At 36.6% G+C, this 15470-nt stretch overlaps 2 protein-coding genes across 21 annotated transcripts in view; one reads left to right on the top strand and one right to left on the bottom strand.

The window, feature by feature from the left end:
* The window catches only part of MAP2 (microtubule associated protein 2), a 280028-nt gene that overhangs the window by 183379 nt on the left and 81179 nt on the right, over positions 1-15470 (top strand). The window lies entirely within an intron of this gene.
* Positions 14158-15020, bottom strand: LOC116631889 (60S ribosomal protein L7-like). Its single transcript, XM_032403444.1, has one exon. It carries the CDS (start codon positions 15006-15008, stop codon positions 14235-14237), a length of 774 nt encoding a protein of 257 aa, XP_032259335.1. The 5' UTR covers positions 15009-15020; the 3' UTR covers positions 14158-14234.

Below are 15470 nucleotides of genomic sequence, written 5' to 3'. Positions count from 1 at the left end.
GGAATTTTGTATGACCTGTGGCATTTTGAGAGACCCCCCCCCGTGTGTCAATATAAATATCTTGTATCTTCCCCCATCTCCAATCCCATTGCTACCTTTATTCAAACTCTTAATTGCTCACTCACTAATTATTGCATTATTGAACATCTATCTACTTTTCCTGTTTCTGATCATAACTTTCTGCCACCCTTTCTCTGACTCATCTTATCAGCGTATGTTCAGAGTTTCTCAGTGGCATGCCATTAATAACGATACAAGTTATACTGCACAGCCTGACAAGCAGGGTATCTCATCATCTAGATGCTTGCCTCTCTTGGCAGCATCTTCTACTACCCTTGTTTCTGGCATCCCAAAACATCCTTGTTTTCCAGCACATTTCCAGCTCTCTCACCACATCTCTGCACATCTCTGCATTGTTGTTTTTGTGTGTAGAATTGTGCCCTTGCCACCATGAATATAACATTGAAAGCAAGTTTGTCATTCTGAAGCCTCCCATGAATTTCTGATCCCTGATTTCTTGGTAACTTCCATTAATTCCTTTTATACCTCTATTAAAGCATTTATCGTATTGTCACCTAAATATACGTGGACATGTTATTTTCTATCAGTGGCTCCTGAAGGCCAAAAGTGAGTCTTGATAGTATCTGCATATCCTCAGCGTCTAAGAACCATGCCTGTGACATAATAGGTGTTCAGTACATATTGTTAAATTTCACCATCAGAGGAGAAAATTTTCTGATCTCATATTTCTCTCTTTTGCGGCCCATGCTTAAGGTACTTGCCCTCACTTTTTATTTTCTTGTAGATAAGGATGAGGGAGGTAGTCTCTGTCTTATTTGTAAAGTATTCCTGAAAGACTTATTCTTTCCTAAGAAATGTTGGTTTCCTTTACATTTCAGGTCTGTGGTTTCTCAAAGGAGATGTGACTTTGTCTCATAATTTGTATTATCCTGAGTTTACCAAGAAAATATTTATGTTTAACTGAAATGTTTGTTTCCTTTTGTCTCAGATTAAAAAGCCAGAAATGGGATATAGTTTTAGTTGTAATATTTAATTCTAATTTATTTTTTAAGTTAAAAAAAAGAGAGAAAAATGTTAAAAAAAGATGAAATTAAATCTTGCTACTTAGAAATTCTCAGCCAAATGTCCACTGGAAATACGGATCTCATGTCACAGTAAAGAATAATTGTTTATAGCCATTTTCTTGGAGAAAAGCAGTTATCTAGAACATTTTTATATCACTGAGTTTCTTGATTCCATCTTGAGTTCACATTTTTTACATAGCTCAACTCTGAAATTCCTAACTTAAATTTGGAGAATTTCCTCTCTTTGATTTACCTCCTATTTTAGCTAAAATAAAAAATTGAAAAAGTCAAAGAAGCAAATCTTTTGGTCCCATACTTTGTTGGGTAAAGATATTGCTTTTTCCATCTATTTCTGTCACACATTTTTCAAAGGTCTCATCTAGGATCAAGAGAACTGGCCCTCAGGGTACTTGGATGGCTCAGTCAGCTAAGCATCCAGCTCTTGCTTTTGGCTCAGGTCATAATCTCAGGGTCATGAGATCGAGCCCCATGTTAAGTCCCATGTCAGGCTCTGTGCTCAGTGGGAAGTCTGCTTGAGATTCTCTTTCTTTCTCTCTCTCTCAAATAAATATTTTAGATGGTAGATGATAGATAGATAGATGATAGATACATAGATAGATAGAAAAATAGATAGATGATAGATGATAGAGATAGATAGATAGATAGATGATAGATAGATAGATAGATAGATAGATAGATAGATAGATGATAGATAGATAGATAGATGATAGACAGAGATAGATAGATAGATAGATGATAGATAGATAGATAGATAGATAGATAGATAGACGATAGAACTGGCCCTAAGTGTAGATGAGTGGTCTACTAGTACTTGGTTTGGCCAAATGGAGATCTATGAGCCATGCTCTAAAAGTCTTATGCCCACTCTCTCTATTCCGATGCTATATCCTAACATTTCTCTTTGATAATAGTACATCACATTCTTTATAGGCTTTCAGAAATTATAAGAAAAACATTTTTCATTTTACTTATCAATATTTAAACATTTTGAGAAACCTTAAGTAGATTTTGTGGTTTTTTTCTTTGTTTTGAACCAAAGGCTCAATATACAGCCTTTAAAAAGACCATGTAGAAATAGTCTATATGCTTTCCCATTGTTGAGAAGCCATTTCTTAGTCTATATATTTACAAATATTTTGTATTCTTCCATTTTTTTCTTTCTAAATACATATGACTCATAGCACCTGCTACGTCCTCTCTCATTGCCTTTACTGTGTTATCTTGTAACCTATATTTTTCACCCATATCTGCCTTCCTCAGTATAGTGTGAACTGCTTGTGGTCAGAATCCATAACTTAATCATCGTTGTATTCCAAATGCCTAACAGGATTTCTGGTATAAAGCTGGTATTCAATAAATGTTGATTGAATAAGATACCAGAAAGCATAGTAAAACAATTGATGATTGATAATGATCTGAAAATTAGATGAAGCCTCAATACATACACATTAAAGTAGTTTATTATAAACAGTGCCTCTCAAGGAAAAATCTAGATCTTCAGTCATGTGGGCTCTGACTTTTTCTCAACATTCTTCATTTTTTTGTTTGAATATCTGATCAGATGAATGCAGACCTGACCAGACTCATGTCTCTGTAACCTGCGGTAACATCTCAAAAAAAAAAAAAAAGAGCAATAATAATAGTAATTCCATCTTACATTGCACATCAAAAATCAAGTGAAATATTCTCTAACACTGTATAGTTCAATGAAAAAGAGCTCTTCAGAGGTATTAGCTGAATGAACTACAAACTGAAATCAAGAAAATAAGGTAGGGGAGCCTGGGTGGCTCAGTCAGTTAAGCGTCTGCCTTCGGCTCAGGTCATGATCCCAGGGTCCTGGGTTCAAGCGCCACATCTGGCTCCCTGCTTAGCAGGGAGCCTGCTTCTCCCTCTCCCTCTGCCATCCTCCCTGCTTGTGCTCTCTCATTTTCTCTCGCTGTCAAATAAATAAATAAAATCTTTTTGAAAGAAAGAAAATAAGGTAAATTTCTTTCAAAATGGCATAAAACATAATATTTTTATCGTTTCCCTTCTTACAACAAACAGATGGATGTAAGTAGGTAGATGATACATAAAATAGAGAAACTTCATAAGGCATTTTGTTAAAAGAAGAAGGTATGGTTTCTTTTAATTAATTAAGTTTTTGAACATAGAATCCAGGCTCTCATTTGAATCCCAGTCACATTAGCACAGTCCAGGCCTACAGGCTCCTTGCCTAAAGGGACTGTCTCTAAGAGATGTTTTATCTATACTCATGCGTCCTTCCAATTCACTTCTAGTACCACTGCAGGATCAATCATTCTACAAAATATGCTTGGTTATGTCACTCCTTTCTCTCGCAGCTTTCATGGGTGTTCTGTGGCCTTTCGGACAGCAGCTAGGCATGGCTTCCCACCTCCTTTGACAATTCTGCCATTGTCTTCTTGTCGGGCTCATTTCCCCATGTCCCACTTCACTTCTGGACCATAGTGAACAATCATGGGCTTTACACATGTTCCTCGTTCATTTGTTTAGTAAACATTTGTTGTTGAGCCTACTTTGTGCCCCACACTGTACCAGGTGCTGGAGGTGCAGAGTCCTCTCTCCAGGAGCCCACAGCCTCCTGAAGAAGACAAAATAGGGAGGAGCATTCAACACAAAGTGGAAACTGGAGTTTCAGGATGCCAAGGTGATGCCTAGGCTGAGTCTTAAAAAATGAGATGTGATCCTCCATGCTCATTCTTCCTATACAGATTCCCCTCTTTTCTTTGGCCAGCACCTACCTGTCCTTCAAACTCAGCTCACGTGTTACTTCCTCCTAGAAGGGGCTGTTCATGTCCCTCTACAACGTCCTATCTTTTTTTTTTTTTTTTTTTTTGGTCTTTGTGAAACATTTTACTGAGGGAGGTTCACACATTCTGACCCTGTCTTAGGCCAGAGAGTGACAAGAGGATGGTAGGAGCTCTGGGACCCTGAGGTGGCTCAGATGGAAGCTGCAAGAACCATGTCCAAAGGCCTGCTCCTTGGTGCCTCAGTTTTCCCTTTTATGAAATGGGACAGTTATGTTCCCTTCCAGGTTAGAAACACTGTTTGATAAAAGTGGGGCAAAAGCCACAAGAAAGAGGTTTTCCACCCCCCAGAACCTGCCCCAAAGTCCCTACCACATACCGTGGAGCCAGAAAAAGGGAATTTGTCCAAGAAACCCTGTCATCCAGTGGTCCCTGCTGGGGGGATGGGAAGAGTGCAGCTCTCTCTGAATACCTGGAAGCTGGGGCAGGGACAAAGGGAGATGCTTGTCTGGACAACATCTTGACTTTCCAGGATACAGCTTCCTGTCTTATTGGCATGTACCATGCTGTATTTTTGTTGTTGGTTTGTCTGTGAGATCCTTTAGCAAAAGGGCTGTATATTTTTCTTATATCTTCAATGCATCCATTCCTTATTGCCTGTTACATAGAGCCTTTCCATTAATGTTTTAGAGACAGCTTTCAGTTACTTGTTTAATGAATTAAGATTTGTAATCTTAGAATTGAAAAGCATTTTAGTAGTCATAAAAACTACTGTTCCATCAGTCAAAACCACAATTGATTCTTTTTTTTGTTTTGTTTTGTTTTTATTTAAATTTTTTATTGTTATGTTAATCCCCATGCATTACATCATTAGTTTTAGATATAGTGTTCCATGATTCATTGTTTGTGCATAACACCCAGTGCTCCATACAGAACGTGCCCTCCTCAATACCCATCACCAGGCTAACCCATCCTCCCAACCCCCTCCCCTCTAGAACCCTCAGTTTGTTTTTCAGAGTCCATTGTCTCTCATGGTTCTTCTCCCCCTCCGATTTCCCCCCCTTCATTCTTCCCCTCCTGCTACATTCTTCTTCTTCTTTTTTTCTTTCTTAACATATATTGCATTATTTGTTTCAGAGGTACAGATCTGAGATTCAACAGTCTTGCACAATTCACAGCGCTTACCAGAACACATAACCTCCCCAGTGTCCATCACCCAGTCACCCCATCCCTCCCACCCCACCCCCCACTCCAGCAACCCTCAGTTTGTTTCCTGAGATTAAGAATTCCTCATATCAGTGAGGTCATATGATACCAAAATCTATAAAGAACTCATCAAACTCAACACCAAAAGAACAAAGAATCCAATCAAGAAATGGGCAGAAGACATGAACAGACATTTTTCCAAAGAAGACATCCAAATGGCCAGCAGACACATGAAAAAGTGTTCAATATCGCTCGGCATCAGGGAAATCCAAATCAAAACCTTAATGAGATACCACCTCACACCAGTCAGAATGGCTAAAATTAACAAGTCAGGAAATGACAGATGTTGGCGGGGATGCGGAGAAAGGGGAACCCTCCTACACTGTTGGTGGGAATGCAAGCTGGTGCAGCCACTCTGGAAAACAGTATGGAGGTTCCTCAAAAAGTTGAAAATAGAGCTACCATATGATCCAGCAATTGCACTACTGGGTATTTACCCCAAAGATACAAAAGTAGGGACCCAAAAGGCTACGTGCACCCCGATGTTTATAGCAGCAATGTCCACAATAGCCAAACTGTGGAAAGAGCCAAGATGTCCATCAACAGATGAATGGATAAAGAAGAAGTGGTATATATATACAATGGAATATTATGCAGCCATCAAAAGGAATGAGATCTTGCCATTTGCAACGACGTGGATGGAACTGGAGGGTATTATGCTGAGCGAAATAAGTAAAACCACAATTGATTCTATAATAGTCATAATAGGGTGGACTTTTGGCTTTTGCTTAAAGACATCACTGTCAAGGAGTGCATTAGGTTCAAAGAAATACAGATAAATTCTATGACATTATATGGCAAGTCCATATACCTACAGTATCCGGAATAAGATTTTAATCTAAACAGGTTAGAGGCAGCATCACATGGCTTGCATTGTGGAAGGAGAATTGTTCATCAAAGATAAAGGAACTGAGTAGATCAGATAAAGTATTAGGAAGCAGAATAAATGATATCTTGTTTATAATTCACCAGGTCTTCATCCTTCCTTCTGTCTTAAATAGCTAAAAGCAGATTCCTTTTATGGAAAACCATAAAGTCATTATTTTTTGCTTATATCTTTCTATACCTCCTTCACTTCCAATTCTCCATCCTCCATTTATTTTCTTTTCATGATGACCATTTTCTTCTCCAGCATTGTGGCTTTTGTTTGGTTGGTTTTTGTTTTCAATTCTAATAATTTATTTTGTGATATATAACACAGCCTTCAAGTTTTCCTAAGTCATGGCTCTGTTCCCACTCCTATAAAGAAATCTCTCAAGCATCTTTTCCTCAAGTACTGGTCATTGTTTTTAGCTCATAGCCACTTGAAGACCCAGCCAGTGCCTTCCTAATATGTGGATCTTAGGTGTCCGGAACTAAAGGATCTTTACTACATACATGGTAGTGCAAGTAAATACTTAGATCTAATTTTTCCTTGGGAATGTCTGTAACTCCATAGACACATGGAATTGGTACCCAAAAGAGATTTGTCTGACATATCTAAAATCAGATTTCAAACTGGAAAAAATTTAAGACAAAATCATTGTCTAAAATCCAAATTACAATTTCCCTGATGCTTTAATTCATGCTTATTTAAAGAAATCTTCAGTGCAATTATTATGATTGAATTTCTCCTTGTATAGAAAAGAAAAATATTGATATAAGGATCAAAATGTATTTGTTCAGTGCTTTGTAGTTTATTTCATGCTTGTGAAACTGACACTTGGGTTTAGTGCCATGCCTATGTTTACAAACCTAGTAAGTGGGGGAGCCAGGATTCCAACCCTAATTTTCTGGTTGGAAATCTATTATTTATTTTACCATATCTCTGTACCTAAGTGCTGATCCTTGGCTAAATATCATCAGTAAAGGCTAAAGCTTTAGAGCATTTTAAGTAGTATTTATTTCTGATGTGTTTTAGCCTTCTTATACACTGTGAACAAGGGATCAGAAATAATGTAGAGTATGAAATAGAGGTTGTACACCATGGTCACATAAAGTGTCTTACCCAGTTCAGTATGGTAGATTGTTATCAACGGAACAGGCTTATGAAATTAGTATTTTCTGGTTTGGTCTTTCTAGTTGCAACCCATCCCACTAGTCTCACTACTTGGTTCTTCCTTGAGAACTTTGCTAGTTCAGAGCAACCGATGATATGGATATTAGTGGATTTGGCTTCTCATTCCAGATTTCCCTAACAGTGTCTAACTTGGTCAAATAATTTACTCTCTCTGGCCTCAGTTTTCAATACGGAACAAACCACACGCTGGATCCTACTGCTAAAAATGTTCAAATAAAAGGCATAAATAACAAATAATAGGTAGAGTTTATTGAGCACTTCCGACTTGCCTGGGATTGTGCTTTATTTCTATCTTTTATACAATTCCACCAATAACAACACTGGGTTTTGTACTCTGTGTTCAATGTCACGAGAAATAATTATGCAATCATCACCTCTCTTCATACAAATTATTTATTAGTCATGGTGTGTAATGAAGAATGAATCATCCTTAGAGGTATTTTATAGTCAGCCTGAAAAGAACAGAGAAGACACGAAACAAATATCTGGATTCTCAACTTATAACTTTCTCATGTCAGCAAGAACTTTTTCCTCAGTTTTGCATGAAAGACAAAGAGAAGGGATAGAAGGTTAAAGTCAGTTCATCAACAACTATTTAAGCTTTGAACTCAGCATTTGTAAGCAAAGATGTGGATTCTACATAAATTTCTAATACTGTTAGGGGCGAAAACAAAAGTTTCTGTTTTGCTGTACTGGTAGTAATAATATAAAGCATAATTGAGCCTACGCGGAAAAGGGAAACAGTATTCATTAATTGTATTATATAACTGGTTGTTTTACTCTTTTGTTCATTCTTGGATATGTAGCAGTACAAAATTACAATGCCAGTGTTTTTATTGAATTGGTACATTACATGATGACAGGGCAGAACATATCATAGAAAACATTCTAGAACCGTCTGTGCCAAGAGCATTATAAAAATGGAGACATGCCTATCTGGCACGGAGTGTATTTTTCCTTTAGATTTTCCAAGTTTTCATTGTTTCCTCTTTTGCCAATTTTTGAGAGTATTTAGTGTTGCCTAGTAATAACTATAATCAGTGACTATTTCTGAGCTCTGTGATCTTTTTAATATCGTAATCCAAAGAAAAACAGTGAGGTTTGTGGTTATATGGGAATCCTGAGAGAAAAAGTTCTACTCTACTAAATGCCATTTTCAGCATGTATCTAAATTATCTAGATATTAAAACATTCAATTACTTCCTTGAGAACTTCGCTAGTTCAGAATATCACATATTCACAACATGTTTATTACCCTACATCCATTTCTAAAATGGTCTGGTGGACAAAGAAAATTATAACTGGATTCAAAATATTTTAAGCAAATGTGCTTTTGTCCTAAACCATTATTGAATGCCAAGGAGTATCTAAAATAAATATTCTAAAGACAATTTGAAGATGTGGATAGACTGACTGAGGACAAGTTACTGCTTTCAAAATACAAAGTAGATTTTACCACAAACAATGGGTAATTTTAACTATTCTTCTGAGATATTTTTGCCTCCCTCAAGTTAGGAAGATTAGACACAACAGAAAACTGGTGTATTCCCAGGAAGCTGACTAAAAGCAGTCAGTCCTGTGATTGGACCCGATTGCCTCCTCATAAATGTACTAGACTGAGGAAGTGAAAGCTTCAGCCTCTGTTTGTGAGAATGACCATGTGACCTATCAAGATTATTGTCTTAACCTTTTACTCCAGTCATTCTATAGGTTGTTTTGTGTGTGTATTTCTATCACTCCCTGTTCTTTTCTGAAATCCTGTGCAGCAGGCTTTCCTGAAAGCATGAGTCTCCAAACTTTAACATATCAGAATCACCTGTTGAACTTGTAAAACCAATTTCTAACCCCCATTTCCAGAAATTCTGATTTATTAGATCAATATCAGAGGTAATTGGCTGAAAACACTTCAAGGTACATTGGAACGGATGATTGCCAAAGACTGCGTCAGTTTCGTGATTTAAGTACCTTTTCTGAAATGGGATAAAATAGTTTATCTTAAAGATATTTCTAAACCTACATGTCTCATGGTCTCTGTTATGTATACTAGGTCTTACTCAGGTCTAGTTATCCGTTGCTCTTGATATTATTTTTTATACATCCTTCAATGGAGTTAGAACTTGAGAGGTCAAATCCTAACCATTAGACCACCAGGAACACCTGGAGTTAGAATTTGAGTCCAAAGGTACCATGCCTGAAAATTAGATTCAAAACCATTCTCTTCTCACCCAGTGAGCTAGTGTTGGCCAAACATCCATAGCTGTCAGAACGTTTTTCCATGTGTTTATCTTGAGGTAGGGGATTGATGATTAATTCATTCAACATTCAGCAAATATTTGAAACCCATCTGAAGACTAAGTGACATTTTGGCTAGTTTATATATTACTATCATGTGTTAGTTGTGTGCATCTTACTTATGCATGACCCTTTTCAGACTTTGAAAGAGAAATATGAAAACCTCCAACTAAGTAGGTAGAAAATCAGAAAATGGTTTCTTTTTTTAGTACAATGTGTCTCTGCTTTGCATCTTTAGCCCTGAGAAAAGAAATTCATCCATAGCTCAGGAAGACAATAGAACTGTCAGGGGGGACATTTTCTTCTAGGTATTTCTGCCTACTTTTTAAAATTGTGGAGAAATGTACAGTTATACCTTATTTTCTTCTATCTGCAAGCCCTCAGGGCATATGCACTCAGGAACTTTTGTTTGATATGCTTAAATAAATATATCTATGTGCTTCTTGCTCTAAAAACAGAAAGTATAGGAACTATCAGAGTTGAATCAGACTATTTTTTTGCATGTTCAGTATTCCGGTAGTACAATATTCCAGTATTCCAATGATAGAGGTCCTGATGAAAATACTTCTCTTTTTAAACCAGCCTTTAAATGCATTAAGTTTTAATGTGCATTTATAATAAATATATCTATGTGCTTCTTGCTCTAAAGAACAGAAAGTATAGGAACTATCAGAGTTTAATCAAACTATTTTTTTGCATGTGCAATATTTCAGTAGTCCAATATTCTGGTAGTCCAATGATAGATGGAAGTCCAGATGAAAACGCTTCTTTTTAAACCAGTACTTAATGTGCACATATTAAACCATTAGGGAGAACCAACAAAAGTGTGGTTTTTGGCCACCTCAATAATAAGTCACTTGTCATTTTAAAGTTACAATTCACTTATTAGGAACATTTGCTTGAATGGTAATTAAAAGAGTATTCTAGGGAAGATAGATAAAAGAGAAATACTATTTTTATGGGTTGCCTGGGTGGCTCAGTTGGTTAAGCGTCTGCCTTTGACTCAGGTCATGATGTCAGGGTCCTGGGATCAGGCCCCGCATCAGGCTCCCTGATCGGTGGGGAGTCTGTTTCTCCCTCTCCCTCTGCCCCTCCACCCCTCCGTCCACTTGTGTGCGCTCTCTCTCAAATAAATAAAATCTTTTAAAAAAAGAGAGAGTGAGAGAAATACTATTAAAAAAAATACTAAGTAATGTTAGATTTCCCAAGAAATCATATTTGCCATGAGAGTTTGTTAACCTATTAGCTATCGGAAAGATCTAGAATATTAAGTAAGGTCTTATACATGTTTTGTGTGGAGAAAATTTAAGTCTATTTTGTATTTTATTCACTTTACATACATGAGGGATAACATGAGAGCTACTGTGTGCTAAATAATAATATATAATTTTCTTAAAAGAGTGATACCTTAAAGTAAATTGTTAGAAGGCAATAGGGACAGTTATTATTTATTATATATTCTGCCTGACTTCAGAAAAGATTTGATAAATTTCACAATTAAATTATATATAAAATAAGAAACAGAACATAGTACCAAAGTCTTAGAATGAGGTAAATGCTGCAGCTAAGCATTAAAGTTCCTAGTAATTAAAGGAAGATGTGGGAAGTGATACATTACTTGATTTTCTAAGAAATATCAAAAATTGGCAAAATACATATCCTATTTCTAAATTCCAATATAAATTAATTTATTGTATATATCCTTGTGCAAGGGACAATCATATCACAAAAGGTCGTGTTTTCAAGAGTGGTTTTACAGAATTAGAGGCATACTTTTGGTTTGCCTGTGAGAAAGTCCAAATTTTTTCTCACAGAAAAAAATAGCTATATAGATATATATGAATTCATGTAAGTATCTGGATAGATACTCAAGTAAATTCCCAGAGTTTTGAAACAGAGCATTACAGTCTTAGGCCTGGACAGTTTGAAAAGCAGATACATTTAAATACAATAGAATCTCAATATAGGAGAAATCTAATTATTGATATTGCAATCAGTATTCTAGAATTCTGATAAATAATAGTGGTGCTGACTGATACACCCATCCGTAAGCTACAAAATGTATCTCCAAGAGCCTATGTTAATTATCATATTAGATATAAATTTCTATTTAAGTAATTAAAAATTGGAATATATCTATCCCAAACCATGAACTGTTTTGCCATATAGACATGTTTTATGTGAAGTTAGTTACTTAATTTTTTTCTGTTCCTTGTTGTTTTTGTTGTTGTTCCTTCCACTCTTTTACTTGTATATCTCTTCTCTTTCTTGGGATTTCGTAACTATAATTATCCAAGAGATTTCACTACTTATAAGGCTCCTGATTCATGGTACTAAAACCTTCTACTCAATATGAGGAAAAGTAGTTATTTTACTCAGCAGCATTAAACATCTATGCATCCCATCTACCTCAGAACAAAATTGAATAATTTTACATAAATAAATAGACAAGGAATTAATCTATATACCATTTCAACTGGGAATTTAATTTGTAGAAAGACTGTTTTCATTCTGGTTTTAATATAAGGTGATATACTTTGAATCTTCAAAAGATTAGAAATCTAATCAATGCTGAGTCATATCATTTGGCTCATATCCTTAGAATCAAAAGTTAATGACAGCTTGCCAAATACTAATGAATCTTACATTTTTTTTTATAACTAGTCATCAAAGAAATGGAGTGTAGCCATGATCAGTGGTTCAACAGCTGGGATGAAAGCATGCATGCTTTTGCCAAGGAGCATTAGCTTGAGAGAACAGACCTAAGGTTTATTGAGGGAAAAAGCTAGGATTTTAAGAACTGGAATTTTAAAAACTGGAATTTTGATGAAAGAAGAAATAAGTCTGTTCTTAGAGAACTTTCAAATATCAAGAGGAAATGGTTAAATAAAAAAGGGTAGAGGATGTCTGGGTGGCTCAGTCAGTTAAACTCTTGGTTTCAGCTAGGGTGGTGATCTCTGGGTCCTGGGATCAAGTCCCGAGTGCATTCCTCACTCGGTGCAGTCTGCTTGAGATTATCTCTCCCTCCCCCTCTGCTCCTCCCCCTGCCCACACTCTCTCTCTAAAATAAAATGAATAAATAAAATCTTAAAAAATAAAAGGGTAGCAAAGATTGAAGCTTACCACTCAAGTCCATGACTGACATTTCTGGTGGCACAAGATATTCTCTCAGTTTTCTTTCCAACTGTGTATCTTAATTGAGACAAATACTGGGGCCCTGCAATATGCAATATAATAGCAATGACATGATCAAGTCAAGTCAGAGAGCTTATTCTGATATAACGTGAAATTTGAACCTCTCGGATCTCTTTTTTAAAAATCCATATTACAGGTAGCTGTATCCCCGTTAATACTGGCATTTATGTTTAGCACTTCTAGGTAAGATTCCCATTGCAAATTTTTATAAATTGGAAATCAGTGTCTTGGACTTAGTACATTTCTTTTCAACTTAATAATTTCCTTGCCCACATTATCAAACTAAACTTTTGGAAGGTAGGTAGAAGGAAGAATTCAGGTAGCTTTTCAGTTTAATAATCAAGATGATTGCGTGGTAGATCCCCCCCCTCCACCCAGCTGTTCAGCTGTTAGAAGCAGTTAGGATCTGTGATCTTTTATGATATGATATGATCTTTTATGATATGGAAAGTTTCCCAACATTACACAGTAGGAATGGAATGTTCCAATTCCTTGTACCTCACAAGTTTCCTTTTATAGATTTGAAGGGGATTGGAGTTTAGCTCAGCTTTCTTATCTTCTTTAATATTACATTCACAGTTTTCAGGGAGATTCAGATAAAGGTAATATTGTACATCAGGAAGAAGAAATTAAAGGACGCTGTGATCACTTGTAACTATATTGTAATAACATTGTGAAGAATGGAGATAATCTATGACCCCGAAACATTGATTAGGAATTTAAGTGAAATTTACCATGAGTGGGTGGTATTTTAATGGTACCATGTTGTGATTATAAGTGAGTGTGGCCAAAGAGTGTCTCCTTTGAGTCCAACAGCTATTCAGTAGAGCAGATGAAAATCTTTCCAAATCGTATTTTCTGTCAAAGTAGTTTTGAGCAGTGTTGATTATAGCTTAAGATCTCCTCAAATGTTTTTCACTTCATACACGGTCAGCCTATGTACATTTCTAATACCCAACAAATTAGAAAGTGATATCTGATTAATGTGCAAGTATTTTAAAGTGTATTATTTGAATAGTCTTATCAGGAAGTCAGGTGATGCATTTTATTTAATTAATGCACTGTATTGGTGCCTCTGATATTAATTAAAGCAGCGTGGCCAGCCAGCTCTTCATTTTTCCAAAATGAGCTTTTATTGATTAATTGAGAAGAAAGAATCCAAAACTGTAAAGCATTGACCATTAAGGAGTTTACTTTTTAAATGCCTGGTATCTTGAAAACAAAGCATCTTAACATTTTAAGTGGATGATTACCAAGTGATACTCTTCCCCAGTCAGGCATTGCTTTTGTTTAGGTCCAAGGTGAGGTTTTTTTGTCACTGACAAATCTTTTCCAGAGAGCCCTGGTGGGGGGGGGGGGAGGAGGGGACTGGGAGTTTGGGTGTTTATATTGTTTTATTTACTATGAAGATCTGAGAATCTCAGCATTTTTTTTATTTTGTTATGTTAATCACCATACATTACATCATTCATTTTTTTTTTTTTTTTTCCATTTGAGTGTAGCCATTTATTAACTGACCAGATTACAAAAATAATCATGGTAGATACCTTAGTTCATCCTTCTAATAAGCCTATTGATCTGGTCTTCCCTGTTACCAGCATCTCCACCTTCTACAAAATGGGTGGTCTTTTTCTTCATTCCCCCTCGTGGAGAAGATAATTTGAAGGGCCATAAAAAGTTGTTTGCTTCTTTGAAACGTTTTCCAACAGTATAGATCTCGTGAATCAGATCCTCCATGCAGATGATGCCATATTTACCAAGAGATCGGGCGATCAATGTGTTATCTGTCAGGGCAATTCGCTTCTTGTTGATTTTGCCATAACCACGCTTGTAGATCAATTCATTCACCGACTTCAGGTTTGGGTACCCCCATGCTATATAAGGTTCCACAATCCTTAGCATGTTAACTGAAGCCTTGTTGAGCTTAACAAAGGTGCCATTGAAGATCTGGCGAAGGCGAAGAAGCTGCAACACCTTTCGAACCTTTGGGCTCACACCATTGATACCTCTGATCCTAATGACAAATGCCAATTTGGGTTCCGCAGGTACGTAGAAGTTGCCAGCTTTTCTTGCCGTCCTTGCCATTCGAATCTCAGTTCTGTACATCTGCCTATATTCCTTGTGGTAATGCTTAGCTTTTTCATAGATAAGCTTCCTTCTTGCCTTTCGAAGCATCTTCTGAGCAAACTTCTTCCTCAGACGCTTGATCTTCAACTCTGCGAAATTCCTTCGCTTCTTCTTAAGGGTTTCTGGCACAGCAGGAACCTTCTTTTGCTTCTCTTCTGCACCCTCCATGGTTCCAGCCGGAAAAAGAGACATCATTCGTTTTTGATGTAGTGTTCCATGATTCATTGTTTCAGTATAACACCCAGTGCTCCATGCAGTACGTGCCCTCCTTAATACCCATCACTGGGCTAACCAATCCCCCCCCCCTCCCCTCTAAAACCCCTGGGGTGCATGGGAACTCTGTACTACTATCTGCTTAATATTTCGGTAAATCTAAAAGTGTTCTAAAATTAAAACACAGTGATTTTTTTTTTAAAGTGGCATTAACAAGGAATATACTTCTTTTGGGGAAACTTCCTATTTACAAGTATTCACTCTGCATGCAAAATAGATTGGACAACGTAAAAATATGGAAATTTTAATTAAGCTATTTTCAGAAAAGAAATATAAAGAAACCAAGGCATGTAAGGAGAAGGATGCTGAGCCAGGGTCTCAAATACGAAGGTCACAATTGGAATCTAGGTATTTCTTCAGTCCATTAGACATTTGCCATGTCTG

The sequence above is a fragment of the Phoca vitulina genome, unplaced genomic scaffold (genome assembly GCF_004348235.1).
Source record: "Phoca vitulina isolate PV1807 unplaced genomic scaffold, GSC_HSeal_1.0 scaffold1, whole genome shotgun sequence".
In the NCBI taxonomy this organism is placed as follows: domain Eukaryota; kingdom Metazoa; phylum Chordata; class Mammalia; order Carnivora; family Phocidae; genus Phoca; species Phoca vitulina.
Note: the sequence above shows the minus strand (reverse complement) of the source record. Positions and strands in the feature narration are given on the sequence as shown.